At 41.1% G+C, this 15,693-nt stretch overlaps 1 protein-coding gene across 4 annotated transcripts in view; it reads right to left on the minus strand.

The window, feature by feature from the left end:
- The window catches only part of atp8a1 (ATPase phospholipid transporting 8A1), a 152,626-nt gene extending 144,478 nt beyond the window's left edge, over positions 1–8,148 (minus strand). For all 4 annotated transcript variants that reach the window (XM_083786146.1, XM_083786147.1, XM_083786145.1 and 1 more), the window contains exon 1: positions 7,806–8,148. In XM_083786146.1, the coding sequence (XP_083642272.1) occupies positions 7,806–7,854 (49 nt within the window). In that variant the 5' untranslated portion in view covers positions 7,855–8,148. The remainder of the gene's footprint in view (positions 1–7,805) is intronic.
- Between the last annotated feature and the right edge of the window lie 7,545 nt (positions 8,149–15,693).

Consider the following 15,693-nt stretch of genomic DNA (forward strand, 5'->3'; position numbering starts at 1 on the left):
AATGGGTCTGGTCCACAAGATTCGATACACCACCAAGATACCCATGTACCTGTCTAAATACTTCCTTAATGTAAACAAAGTCCACACCCACAACACCAGAGGGAGTGCAACAAACCATGTACAACCCAGATTCGGCACAAACAAGGGACTAAATTATTTTCGCTCCTATGCCACCAAAATGTGGAACGCCCTACCAACAGTCATTAAGACATATGAATCCCTTGACTCCTTCAGAACCGCTCTCAAAGGGCACCTACGGACGGCTGCAATTCGAAACTGGCCCCCGGAAAATCTGAATCCCCCCCCCCCCCCCCCCCCGACCACCCCCCCTCTTTTTCCCCTCACTGTATATGTTTCTTTTCCCTTTTTGCTTCCTTTATGATGAATTCCTGTTATGTTCTTTGACTAAATAGAAGTGTCTATTTGTACGTCTCTAAATGTTTTGATGAATTGAACATGCGGTGGACCCTGTTGTAAACAAGTGTAATGATTAATTGGGTCGTCCACTCACAGTTAAGTCTTTGTATTGATTTTTTGCTTGAAATGTACTGTAATTCTGCAAACTGTTAATACATATTTCAATCAATCAATCAATCAATCAAAGCTTACACACTCAAATTGAACCACAAATGAGAGGCAGAGTAGGGCGGGCCTTCAGTTGTTGGAGACTAACCTCACAAGGCTCATATCTTCAAGTTCTTCTTAATAATCTTCAATGTATTAGACATTCTGACAGGTCATTCATTTAATATTTGGCAATCAATTATGAATTTACTTATCATTATACACATGTTCATGAAAATGTATTTTCATGTATTTTCAAAATACAAAATACGTATTTGTATCTCAAATACATTTCTCAGACCAGTATTTGTATTTTGTATTTAGATACATTTTTGACCCAGTATTTGTATTTTGTATCAAAATACATTTTCAATGTATTTTGCCCATCTCTGCCTAGCCGTTAATAGAAGATTTGAAAACGGATTAATCACATTCTAAATATCATCAGTTGTGCTGATTAGACTGAGTTGTCAGAGCAGCAGCATTGTTGGCTTAGGAATGGAACAAAAAGGTATACGCTCCTGTATTTTAACATTCAGTTATTACGGTGAGCCAAATAATTTCTGAGGTGGTACTTCAGTATGAATGGTTGGGAACCAATGGGCTATTGTCTAGCCCATTGTTTGGGTAAGTCATGTGTGATCTATGCTGCTAGGTAACTTGCCAAAGTCCTATGTCGAGTTTCATATCTCACGCTTCACTGTAGACCACAGAATCAAGCAATCAAGATTTCATCAACTCAATTCACATCCCATGATGCCTGATCTAAAAATGCATGAATGAAATACACCTTGAAAGCCTGAGTGATAACAGCACCCGGATAACAATAATCCACGCCAGTGGAAAATAGATGCTGAATAAACTGACGCGTCAGTGGTTAGCTTAAATGGACAGATCAACCACCACTCCACTGTGATTAACACATGTGTGCAAAGTTCACCCCCCCCCCCCAACACACACACTTTATTTTAACGCCTCTACCACCGTGTTGATTGAGGGTGCGCCCATCTTGATCAAAAGGTTGTATCCACTATTTTAGCAAACAACCAGGTAGCAACAGAACTTCTGCTTTTACTGCAGGAACTAGGGAGTTGATGGTAGCTACATAGAGAAAGAGAGAGCAATCAGAAAGACAGACAGAGAGAGGTAGGGCAAATAGCAGGGGATATACAGTATATATATATATATATGTGGCTGTTGCGAGCATGCTATTAAGACATAACCACCTGCTAAAGAGCAGCCGTGCCACAGTGACATAGTTGTACATCAAGTTTGACCAGGAAGAGGGTCATGAAATGCACAAGACTGCATTGGCCAAGGGCAACGCTGGTGTCATCTTCCTAACCATTGATGGTGTTGCCTTCCCACGGAGTGCCAACCGACGCCTCACTGCCTGACCTTGCAGTCGTGCCGTGTCAGGGTCGCACTGACCGTCTCCCGGCACGTGCAATTGGCCACTGCTGTGTCGTCCCGCCGTCTGGCACACGCACGTCGCATCTTCACAGACCAAACCAATACAATCCAGCAATTGTCTGTGCTGTGACATTGACCACTGAATGACTGAACCCCATACAAGTAGTTGATTGTATTGTTGAATTTATTTTATGGTTACACTCACTGTAAGCAATGAGGCTGTCAGTTAAACCGGGCGACCACCAACCAGAAAAATACACCTTTTCTTTATGCCTCTTTCTTCAATCTTTAATACTCCTTTCACAAATGATTTGGTGTTCGGCAGTGGGAGATCTGAGCAGAGTTGTGTTTTTTTTTAGCTGGTGGCAAAGCTGGTGTGGAGGTGATTCATCGTTGTATGAGCTTGTTTGTGATGCTGCTTCCCACAGGATCGTAAATAAGATTCCAGCTGAACAAATGGGGTCATTACTGAGGTCTTCCAACTGACCCGCAGATCACAGGATCAAATCCATTATCCTGGATACTAGGCTTTTGCTTTTGAAGCAATACTCGAGTCCTGCATTAATGTGCTAGTGATGACATCGCCCGTCACTTTTATGCAAGAACTTATAGTGATGACATGGCTTGACCATAAAGGGCTGTCACAGAGTGTTCAGAGAACGGTTAATACAATAGTTACAATGGGCATGTCACTCTAGTCTGTAACAGGACCTAGGACTGCTTGATTATGGCAAGAATCATATTGAGATGATTATTTAACACGATTATTACAATTTCATACATTTATTGAACTTGGATTTGAAATTGAACAGTGGATTATCCTGAACTTTCTCACATTCTTGCTCCTTTGTTTGGTCACAGACCAATTTATTAAAATAAAGCTAACAACATTTCTTCTTCCTCATCGAGTCATCGTCTCCTTGTTGAAGCCAAAGGAATTTCGTTTATATATATATAATAATCATTGGAAGCCAAAATCATAATAGAAAATAAAATGTGATTAATTGACCAGGCCGAGCCCTAGCTGTAATAAACATCTGGAGAGAATGTAATGTCATCTCCATGTCCCTGACAAAATACAAGTCTGTATGAAAGGGTGAACAAGATATCAGGTATGCAACATCACAAATGGTGCAAGAGATAAAAAGATATAGAATCTTACTATGGCCTGACAGCCAGGTTATCAAAAATAGCTCTGATTACCAATCGTTAAAATTCATGACAAACTACGTGCTCTCTATACTGAGTGTGTGTATATGTGAGTGTGTGTGTGTGTGTACGCACAAGCGTGCATGCATGGATACGTGTGCATCATGTACACGTATGTGTATGCTATGCTTACGCATGGGGCGAGTATGAGCACATCTTCACAAGTTGTCAAACTGCCAGATCTCCTTTTACCTCGTAGACGGAGGAAGAATCAGTGATGTGAGGAAAGAAAATAGAGTAGGTGAAGAAATTGATATTAGGCCAGCTGCAGCTTTAGTGATGGAAGGCAGGATGTGAAGTGTAAAATAGAGGAGAGGAGATGATGTCCCGTGCTGAGGCATGGGGAGGGGCCAGCATTGTGAGGGTGGAGGGGACTTGATATGACACGCCGCCAGCACCCAGACAGGGGATTTACAGGCATGCTTTTGTGCCACATTATTATGAACCAGTGATCCGCCAGGCACACGAGCCGCTCTCGAATCCGTCAAAAAGGGAGCGGCCTATTCCCCCTGTGGTCTCCCTCCCAGCTGTAACCACTATTCAGACAGACGGGGGCTTAGCTGGTGTTGCTGAAAATCTGCACAGAGGAGGAGGGAGAGAGATTCAGTTTAACTAGAATAGCAGGAATATTGAAATTCCTGCTATTCCAGCTTAACCCATTTAGGCCTGAGGCAAATTCTAAAAACGCCTTCTAAAGCCTGGCCTAAGTTTTCAGATTTTCTTTTACATTTATATTCATGTATAATATTTGTGTGTTCCCGTCTTGAAAGGTATAATTACAAATACAGGTTGCTGTCCTTTTAATAGAGTAGTAGTCCGGTGCATGGCTGTTTTCTTTTAACCCTTCAGGCCCCAACGATGCTTAATATGGGCAACATTTATATTTTATCACCTAAACATCATCATTGATGTTCATTGTTTAGTCTCACAATGCCATTGGTCATGATATTTGTATATAAATCCCCCCCCCCCCCAGAGGCAGAAATTCACGCAACTTCTGGACTACATTTTTAACCATTGACTTTTAACCCTGAAAAAAGTAAGTAAAATGCCTGTAATATATATTTTTTTTTTTGTGATCATAGGTAAACACACGGTAACAACAATGTTGCTAACTCAAATTTATATGCTGAACTTCCCTGTATTCAAAACCATCCTTTAAAAAGTTAAGCAGTGAATGTAAATGTTATGTAAATATGGCGTATCATCCGCCATGCTTGTCGATATGTGTACACATAGGCTACTGTATCGATACGGCATGAAATGCATTACCTGTGGTTGCCACATAACCAGTGACGTTTTTGGCAGTAAATTTAGATTTTAGTTTGTCATAGACTCTTGAATAGTTTTAATTTAGTCTAAGTCACATTTTAGTCACCTGGAATGTTATAGTGTTAGTCTAATTTTAGTCGACTAAAATGTATTTTGGCGGGCCTTGATGCCGTCGTAATGACTGATTTTACACTTGCGGAAAATAGCCGATCTACAAGCTTGCGAGTCGCGACGTGTTGTGAGCTTGTAGATCTGCTATTTTCAGCATGCAACCAAGTGTAAAATGACTGGATCTCTTTGTCCACTAGTCACTTTCTAACATTTTAGTCTAGTTTTTATTTGTTGACGAAATTATCAGTAAATTTAGTCATAGTTTTAGTCATCATGGCTCAGTTTTTATGTAGTTTTTGTCAGTGAAAAAAAGGTAGTCGACGAACATTTTTCATCATAGTATTAGTCGACGAAATCAACAATGCACATAACAGTCAGAAAAGGAGAAAAGAACCCGCACACTCATCTGCTCCAAAAGTTATACTTTATTGGCGACGTTTCGAGCCAAGACTCTTCATCTGGCCAAACTTTGAGTTTGACCAGATGAAGAGACATGGCTCGAAATGTCGTCAATAAAGTATAGGCTAACTTTTGGAGCAGATCATGAGTGTGCAGGTTCTTTTCTCCTTTTCTGAACCCAGCACCTCTACTAAGTGATGTGCGTATTTTATTAGTTTTCACATAACCAGTCAGACATGAACTTATTACAACATTATTGTTTGTATCAAAAGAGTAAACACAAGAGACAACAGAAAGACATTTAAAGATTATTATTATTTCTTTGCAGTTATTATTGCACATATTATAGGAACTCTGGAATTATAGTCAATTATTTTACTAAAGATTTCTGTGGGGCTTAAATGAAGAAAGTGTTTTTAATTTGTGCCTTTGCTCTTAAAATAAAGAATAAAGAATAAAGAAATTCGGTAAGACTTGACCATTACTCAAATTCAAGGTGTATCACGATGCATATGGTCTCGTGGCCTCTATACTGCTATACGTAACATGATGTTGTGTAGGCAATAACCAGTCCTAAAAGTGATGGCCCATTTTGCCCTGGATGGGATATTTTGGCAACACAGCAGCATGTGGGCTGGTGGGTACGGTAGTAGGTGGTTATTCCCAAAGCAGAGTAGAGCATAGGAGTAGGGTGGCACATGCATGGATGCCAGGATGAGGAGTGTATTCACACAGAGCTGAGGGACAGGCCACCAGTGGATTAGGTAGTAAGCCTGGCAGAGGCCTGCCCTTTCTAGATGGAAGGCTGCCTGACGCACAGTGATTAAAAAATAAAACTAGATGGCAGGGGGGGAGCAGCTACCTGTACCAGGCAGTCAGCCGGGGGAAAGGGGCTCTTCACATTGAGAAGAGAGGGTGGCACGCTTGATGTACAGTAGGAGCAGTACAGTAGGAGCAAGACAGCCACATACCGTAGTCAGGTGGTGGCACACCATTGGAATGTAATCAATGTCGATTCCAACATTGAAAGCTGACCTCTGCTCGCACACAAAAAAAGGAAAATATCAGACCCGTCTGAAGTGAGTGGTGCTGCACTGTACCTCATCCCTGGCCTGTGAGTGTGCATGTGTGTGTGTGTGTGTGTGTGTGTGTGTGTGTGTGTGTGTGTGTGTGTGTGTGTGCGTGTGTCAGTGACACTTGGTGGTGAACGCTATTTTCGTGCTCGGACAGATCCAGCCACCCAGCCAGGGACAGACCCAGGGACACACATAGCTGTCTATAGGAGTGGTTGCACATTGCACCACTCAAAAAAATAAAAGAAAATCTGAGATGGGGGGGGGGGGGGGGGGGGGGGCAGATGGCAAGACATGGATGGCCTTGGCTCTGAGGAAAAGTAGAGAAGTAAAATGTTTGCCCTTTATAAGTGAAATGAGGTGCTATGCTGCTCGGGGGGCTGTGGGTGACAGCACTAGCTGCTGCATTATTCATGCACTTGGTCTTATGACTGCAGAAGAAACATCAACGACGGTCAACGGTCCTCTATGAAATCTATGCTGGCATTAAATTATTTACAACACGCTCAACACAATGACATGCAACCTCGAGGGTAATAAAGTGTCATAAATACAGCGATAATGCAAAACACATTTTGCAGTAATCCAGAGATGATTAGGGTTAGGGCTACTTTAAAATTACTGTGGTAAAGTCATCTCCAAAAAGATAAAGCCAAAACCTATTGGAGATGACAAATACGGCTTACAAAATGCTTCATGAAATTAAACTTTTTTTTATGCAACAATGAGACTATGCATTGTTGCATAAAAAATGAAACAATGACTGTAAAATATATACTACTCACTTTTCCCATACTCACTCACGGAGTTACTGTATGAGTTTCCTGATTAGCAAAATTAGAAGGAAATAAATGGAAGTAAGCCTACATTAACAAACATCACGTGGCAGATTATTTAGCAACTTGATTCTTAAAGTTAAATAATTAACTCTTTTTGGATGTAATTTTAGTGTGCATGCAGGCAATGTATGCAAATGAAAATGAACCCTTCCATAAGCCCTACACGTACAGTTTATTAATGCGAACAACTGAATTCAATACTACAACTACAGAGTAGGAAACAGAGATGTATTCAATCCACTTGAGTGACTTGACCAAAACTGTCATCTGTAGATGCATCCTATTAATTGCTCTAGCCTCTAGCAGTTCTCAAAGTGAGGACCCCTTGAGACAGTTTAGGGTGTCCACAATTAATTTTCACTATTATTTCACCAGCTAGAAGTTAGCCAAACCAAAGAATGCACAAGATGATTGTCTATTTGACTATTACAGCATGGCTTTCAGTTTCACTATCTCTCCAGCAGTAAACAGTACTCTCAGTTGTAGAATTCTGACTGTACTAAAATCAACAGAAGTATCCTCTTATGGTGGTCCCTCCCAGTCCCTGCTGTCACAAACGAATGGGGGTGACATGAAAGTATTTGAAAACTAGTGCTCTGTGAAGAAGTGACGCTCCCAAATCCCAAGGCCAACAAAGAAGAGACCTGCTGTGGCAAATGTCACAGCTGACAAGGGCACCTGTCCACCTACCTACCTGAGCACATTGTCTAAAAAATAGAATGCGTTAATTGATGGGCAGGGTTGGGAGTTGAAGTTGCTCTTGGTCTTTATGGGTGCCAAGATTGCATTTATAGCTGGGTACTCAGAGCTAGCTAGCAAGCAAGTTAGTGTAATGCAGAGAACTGGCCTTCTTGCAGCAATAGCTAAGACTAAGTATGTTCCAATTATTTTTTTGACATTTTCTCCTTCTCACAACTGTACTTACCCTCCGCACGGGAGCGAAGATCGGACATCGTTCTCTGTACAGGCGGCATCTCTCCACGCAAAGCCGGGCGATGGCACCTGTCAAACGCCGCTTAACGGTTTATTATGCTCCCCCAGTAGCCGCTGCCTGCCTCTTCTCACCCGTCTAGGAATTTCAGCAGAAGCAGCCTACGTTCAACGAAGTAACCTCTTTCATGCGGACAGTAAAGGCTCCATTTAACTATGAACACTCATTATTTTGTCGACCAACCATGTCCTCCTCACGACTCCACGGCTTCCCCCTGCATCCTGTGTATGATAACTAAGTGGGTTGGTTGTAGAGAGAGAAAGACGCGGCCAGATAGAATCGCTGAAGCCAACACACGGGTTTCACATAAACTGAAATGAGGGGGACGCTGCCGCTTCATAATATGGACTGTACCATCTACACGGCCAGGGGTTGGGGGCATTTCATGGAACTTAATATATACCATTATGCGACGACATTACAATATTATGTATATACAATATTTACTCAAGGCTGTAAAAAACAAACTAAAAAAGATGCCAGGGTGTTTTTTTAACAAGACGCCGTTGTTTTGTAAAGATGATGATAAAAAATAAATACTGCACTTACCCCAAATATGCTGCATTGGTGAGTCCTGTGGAGATTCCCACTGCAGTATAGTTGTAGTGTGGGGTTGATAAATAGGCTAGCCTACAGTTCACTTACTATTTGTGTTGTGACCAAAACGTCATCAGAATACTCATCGTTTTTTTTTTGTAGGCCCTACAATTAATTGTAATATTGGTAAGAATTTGCCTTCAAGAAAGCTCTGGTCCAGCCGCATCAGGGCTATGGACCAGAGCTATAGGTATGTGTATTACATATGTTTCCTTTATTAATTCATGATGTTAACATGTTTGATTGGGCTATTTTGTCTTAAGTAAAAAACATTTGATAACAAAAAAATATATAGGTTCATTATACTCAATCTGACATAATCAGATGTATCAATGTATAGGCTATACACGATTATTAAGGCATATTTTTTAGCTTCACTCACGCACACATGCACTTATACACAGCACACACATCTCAAAGGCTGTACTGATTACTGACCCAGGACCTCCCATTTAGTGATCAGAGTGAGCAGAGTTAATGAAACGTGATAGACTACAGTATATCAAGTCAAACGGTTAACAGTCAAATGTGTAGGCTATAGAATTGATACGGAAAATATACAAACGTGAATGAGTCTTCAGCAAGAGTTCAAATGAGCCATAATTTGCATAGGTTTATTATCTTTGTATTGTTATCTTATCATTATATTGAAAAAGAGCTTTCAGAGAAGACCCATATTGCCTAGTCAGATGCCATGTTCACTGGTGTTGATTATTTTTGGGACCATTTCAGATCATTGTTGGTGTATCAGAGACAGTCGAGAGCATCCTGATATAAATCCATACCAAAAATGGATAACTGAGTCTGAAAAACAATTGCTTCACAATCTCCTATTAAGTTTTTATATGCACTGCAGCTATATGCACTGCAGCTACCTACTGAACAATGCATAGTCTCACTCTCTGATGACCTCATAATGATTATGCTTTCATGTTAAATACTCATTTGATTTTCTTTGAATCAAGGCTGCACAGGTTAACTAGAAATATTAGGCATCTAGCACAATCATTATTTGGGTTATACATTTTTTGTTTTGTTTACAAAAATATTTATTTTGTGAGGCAATAATCGCAATATGTTATTCAGCTCAGCCAGTATGGGAATTAAAACACTTGTAGCAGTCACCATGTTATTATGAGATTATTGTCTAGAGAGACCTGCTCAGAGCAAAAGGTCTAATCCAGGGTGATTTACTCGAGCTTACAACTTCCTTTAAAGCCTTTGTCAATATCTGTAACATATCGGTCTGTGTTGTAATGTGAGAGAGAAAGAGAGAGACAGATGCAAAACTCTTACTGGTTGTGTTTATTTTCATTTTGTCTTGCATTTATTGAAATCATACACATATAAAACAACAGACATGTGCACACAGACATACTCATGCCATGCACAACAAATGTACTAGTGTACAACACCCTAAAAAGGGAGGGGGGGGGGGGTAAAATAAATGATGCTAGTCTTCTGTGAATTGACTGGCTATGCCTGGTAAGTCAACCTGTACAATACTTCCACTGCAGTTGAAATATGAATCACACTGGAGGCAGCATTTATACAGCAGCAGCACCACTGCAGTTACTTGAGAGAACTGCAGTGTTACAGATAGTAGCCTACATTGTTTACCGTTATCAAGCTATGCGTGGCATCATTTTTGTGCATATCTGCTCGAATGCAAACACTTTGCCACCTCTCTGCTACTTTTAGCATTAAATGATCCATTCATTGAGTTAGTATTTAGATATAGATTTCTTACAGACCTATGGGAATGTTTCAAAGGATGTTGCTGGTCTGTGAAAACCTACAGTGTAAGAATGCATTGGCTTTGAATGCAATGCAGCAAAACCTAGCATGGCCACACAAAATCTGTGTTTGAGACTTTTTGTGAATCCCTGTTGTCAGACAAAATTAGGCCAAAATTAAATTAATAAATGACAGTGATTGAAAATTATATTAATATCCCCAATAGTGCAAACCTGGTAGATTCTAGTGAAAAAAACAGTTCTGTACAGCGGCATGAGGCACATGAAGTCAGGAATATCACCCACAAATAAGAAACACCTCCACTCACAAAGCCTGTAAGAGAAGGATAATTTCCAAAGATTTCAATTTTTTCTCCTTCTCTCCGCCTTATTCAACAGCATCAGCACACCACCACAGGGATTTGGTTCTGTAGCTCACAAGGTTGCTAAGCAACAGAGACAAGAAGCCTGCCTCTTCGATTATGTGTGCACTGGTTTTGTGTTTCAGCAGTCTAAATAATGACTTATTCACTCACCCATCAAAATCCCCCATGTCTCTCTATACCCTGTCACAACAACCTGTCATATAGGCCTAGTCTATGGATTTATCAGGGTGGCCAAACAATATTTGCACTGGAGGCCGGCCCCAGGCACCTGCTGGTAATCAGCGTGTCGCGGGTTTGAGTTCCAATCCCGACGACCTTTGCTGCGTGTCTTCCCCTCATCTCTCTCCCCGTTTCCTGTCTATACCTGTCCTACTGTATATATATCAATAAACCAAAATATATACTTGCACTGGTACTCATTTCCTAGTTGTCTTTATTTGAACTCTAGCAGCATCCCTATTCGGAGTGTGGGGGTGTAACCAAAAATGGCAGATCTACAAGCTCACAACGGGTAGAACATAACAGAAGGTAAGAGGTGAGAGGATTTAGTGTTCCATTGATTGTTCTTTGGCTCATTAGCCAGCGAAAGATGCTGAGACGGGGTAGAGTTTGCCTCCTCACAGTTTTCAGTTTTACTAGAGGCAGGTGTCTGTACTGTTTACGCCTTGATGTGCCTTGAAGATACCGCCGCCACCTTTAGAGAAATCATTAGAAATGTATTGATGTTGCAGATGATATAATGATCAACTGCTTTTATCCAGATCGATTTAAACTTATCACAGCAGCAGTTAAAATGATAAGTGAATCACCAGAAAGATCACCACAGTATATGCCAGTGTCAGTGCCAGTATATATGCCACTCTTTTTATCCTTCTCTCTTTTTATATTTTACTTTGCAACAATCCAAGCAATAAAAGGACCAAAGCCATTGTAATGTGACAGTGTTCCTATGTGATCTTATAGAATGATTATATAAATGTAGAGAAATCAGAGCCAAAGGGAGACGCAGATGAGCTTTTTACACAGATCACAGGTGTGTGTGTGTGTGTGTGTGTGTGTGTGTGTGTGTGTGTGTGTGTGTGTGTGTGTGTGTGTGTGTGCGTGCGTGCGTGCGTGCGTGCGTGCGTGCGTGCGTGCGTGCGTGCGTGCGTGCGTGCGTGCGTGCGTGCGTGCGTGCGTGCGTGCGTGCTTTTTTCTATGCCATGAAAACTGTTCAGATTACAGAAGAGGCTTTGGCTTGATCACTTTAGTATCTCCATCCACTCTGTTTGAAACGGCCAACACTGTCAATTCTGTCTGCCTCAAGCTATGGTCAAAGGTTGAGTGCTCTGACAAATCAACAGTCCTGCAGGCCAGAACTACACAGCAGCATTCGTCTAACCACACCAGCAAATGGAAATCATTGCAAAATCATTAAGTGCCTCAGTGGTTAACCATGTATTTTCAATGACTCTGGTGAACGTTGTTGAATACAGATCAGCAGTACATGTAATTGTGCCACAAAAACACCATAATTTGAATCTTTACATTTGTTCGCCTTTCAGCTGCCATTTCCTCGCCGTCATCAGAAATCACGGTAAATGCCTGCATTAGTAATCTAATCTGACATGAAAGACAAAACGGTCTGAAGGGTCTTAAAACCAAGATGACCTAAATTAAAGATACCAAGCACCAACCAATAGGAAGATGTCCAATATGTTTACAAGTTTGAACTGAGACCAGTCCTGTGACATAGCATCACAAGCTGTCTCCCCGTCACTCTGTCCCTCTATTTCACTTCTTCCCTCTCTCTCTCTGTTTCTGTCCTTGTCTTCAGCCTGTTTGAAAAGGAAACTTGGTTTACTCTGTTCCAGGCTGGCCTTTCCTTCATTTGGGTGATGGGTCCAGCTTAAAAACTGTGATATTAAAGACCAGTGTACTGTGATGAGAGTGACAACCAACAATGACAGAGTTCGAATTGCATTATTTCCAGCCCTAAATTACAAACAAAGCGTTCAAATTACACTGTAAAAGGAGGAAAATAAGGATTCTGTCATCAAATGTGCTATTTATTTGTACGAGACTATCGATACCTCATAATACACATATTTCATGACAGGCCTCTTTATTGAGCAGCTGTTGAGTTCGACTTCTCTGGTTCCAGTTCACTAGGCTTGAGTGATTTTGTCATTGAGAGATATTGATCCTTGCTTCAGCTCTGAGGACTAAACCAGACAGGCATATAGATGCAGCCATCAGTCCTAGCTCTATAGGGATAGGGACACAGTGACAGGACAGTGCTGTTGTGGAATTGCAGTCTGCCCCCTGCTGGTGGGAGAAGGAGGTAGTGTCTGATGGTCAACTACTCACAATACAATTTCAATGAAATTCAAAGGAGCTTTATTGGCATGAGAAAACATACGTTTACATTTCCAAAGCAAGTGTCAAAATATAATTTTAAAAAAAGTTGAAAAGGGGGCACAGCATTGTGTATATATACACAGGCTGTTATGGGTATAAAGCTTTTTTGAAACAAATAGCACCAATCTTTTGCGGTCACTTTGGGACAAATATAGGGAGCCATTGTGGATGGCCATTATTTGAATCACCCAAAATTAAAACCATTCCTCATCTTGCTTCTTGTCAGTAATAATGCATAAACACACGTGATAAATGGCTAGTGGTTAAAGCCATTAACTAGTTGAAATGGCTTTTTAATGGCAGTGGAGGCGATTGGTGAAGCCACATTAGCACTATTGATGAGCAGGGCCGAGGGGCAGGGCCTTTAGGTCACAACAGAGCAGCCTCTTGTCTGTGTGTGCTTAAATGAGATAAAATAGTTTAAGGACTCAGCATAGCGTGTGCCTTTAAATGACCTCAGGTGAAAACCATTACCTAAAATCCCAAGTGTTAATTTAACTCTGAGAGTGTACAAATGGACCCAAATGATGTCCATTTTAAATGAACACTCAGGATTTAACTGCATAGTGAGATTCAAATGGGTCAGCTTAGGTTACCCTATAAACAGCCAACCATTAGGTCTCTCATGGTCTTCTTTTCCTTTCGGCTTTTCCCTTCATTCAGGAGTCGCCACAGCGAATCATCTGCCTCCATCTCATCCTGTCCTCCAACCTCGTTGAGTTGTGATTTTTACTCCAGTGACCTCATTGGAGTCAACTTTCCAGCACAACTGGCAAATTCAGAGACACACAGAAGACTTCTAGGTTATCCGGCTGCTAATGGAACATTGGCCCTTCAAAAAATAGATCTGTTGAAAATCGTTACAGTGTCCCTTTAGGATCCCTCTAGGTTCACAATAATATTGTAAGAGCCCTGTGCCTGACCTTTGCAGCCTTCACCAAATACAGATTTAGACAAATGCTTTGAAAGTCAAATTAAATGTAACGGTTAATTTAATTGTAACCCATCGTACAAGAAAGTATAAATCAGGCTTAAGTCATCAGGACTTTGGAAGATGCTGGTAAATCTGTTGAGACATTGACCTCCACCACCCCTGCCCTCCACAGCCTTCCTCCCAGAGTCCCACTCCATCAGCATTAAGGCAACTGGGACAGGTGAAAGGACGGGGGGGGGGGGGGGGGGGGGGGGGGGGGTGGAGGAGGGAAGGGCCAGTGTTTACCTCTGGAAGCCAGACTAAACCATTCAAACAGAGTGGTGTTGTCACCACAATAGGCTGACGTGTCACATTTCCTGGGGAGCCACTTCGTCATCTGTGACACGAAAAACTGGCTCTGTGGACGCGCTGTTGTACCGCATTAGCAGTGACACATTATATGGTCCCCACATCATCCACTTGTATTGCGTTTTGACGCCCAGTGAACACCTGCCCTATCTCCCTCCTCCATGGTGGATGCAACGACAGACACTTCCCCCAAGTGCAAAGGGAGGAGGGAGGAGTGTGTAGCGCAGGAGACAAAAGGGCTGATGTAGCTTACGTCATTCATTCATGTGTGGCACTGTGGCCTGTGAAGGCACACAGAGAAGACTTTGAAGAAATTGTCTTCACACAAACATGCAAATAATTTGCTTTAATTCAACAGGGAGATGAAGACGACAGACATAATAATGCGCGCTCTGCTTGCGCAAGTAATAATGGTATTTATTTTATAGTATGTGCCTTGATGTACAAATCCCTGAAATAATGTACTACCATATTCACCTCTCTAAAAAGTGTCCTATAGCTATAGAACCAGTCTGAAGAAGAGAGAACTGCTGTGTGATTACTGTGAAATATGGAAAGGTTTCTTTTATTTCACCCTGGTGGTTATAAAGGCACCCAGAGAAGTGCTGTAATGTCTGTGTTATAATGCATTATAATGACCAATGTGTATTAAATGGAATAATGTCTTATAAACATCAATAATATGCTATTATTATACACGTTTTGTCACTTTACTTAAAGGTCAAAAAAGTCATGCTATAGGGTATTTTAAAATGATACAACTGCTAATAACCATTAAAGTATGTTGCCACTTTACTTAAAGGTCTCAAAGTCCTGCTATAACATATTATTGATGTTTATAAGACATTATTCCATTTAATACACATTGGTTATAATGCATTATGACACAGACATTACTTCTCTATGTGCCTTTATAACCACCTAAGTTATCATAGTTATAACGCGCTGTTCCACTGAGCATAAGAATGCATTATGACCAGCACTTATATGTTATAAACGTGGTTATACGTTGTTATATATGATTATAAACATTTATAACAAGTGTTATAATGCCTTATAAGCACATTATAATGCATTATAAAGACGACCTTAATATAAAGTGTTACCAATTTTTCTTTCAAAGGAAAAACTGTATAAATAGTGATGAATAATTAAAAAGCAACTATCAGCTTACTAGAGGTTATCTTTCTCAGTTGCCATGGTAGGAAGAGATGCATTATTTACTGGCTGGGTGGCTCTGACTGCAGCGGCTTACAGGCTCTCAGTCATTTTTAGAACTGTTCAAACTGGGAGGATTAAACATACCTGTAATCCATGGGGTAGTAGAAGTAGTTTGTCTGGCCCTCACGGTTAGCTTCGAATGAGAGGGAAGGAATTGGGCGGCAGTTTCACAGATCATGTAATCTGCTGCCGGTTTACCA

This window comes from Protomyctophum parallelum (genome assembly GCF_964188405.1).
Source record: "Protomyctophum parallelum genome assembly, chromosome: 16".
In the NCBI taxonomy this organism is placed as follows: Eukaryota; Metazoa; Chordata; class Actinopteri; order Myctophiformes; family Myctophidae; genus Protomyctophum; species Protomyctophum parallelum.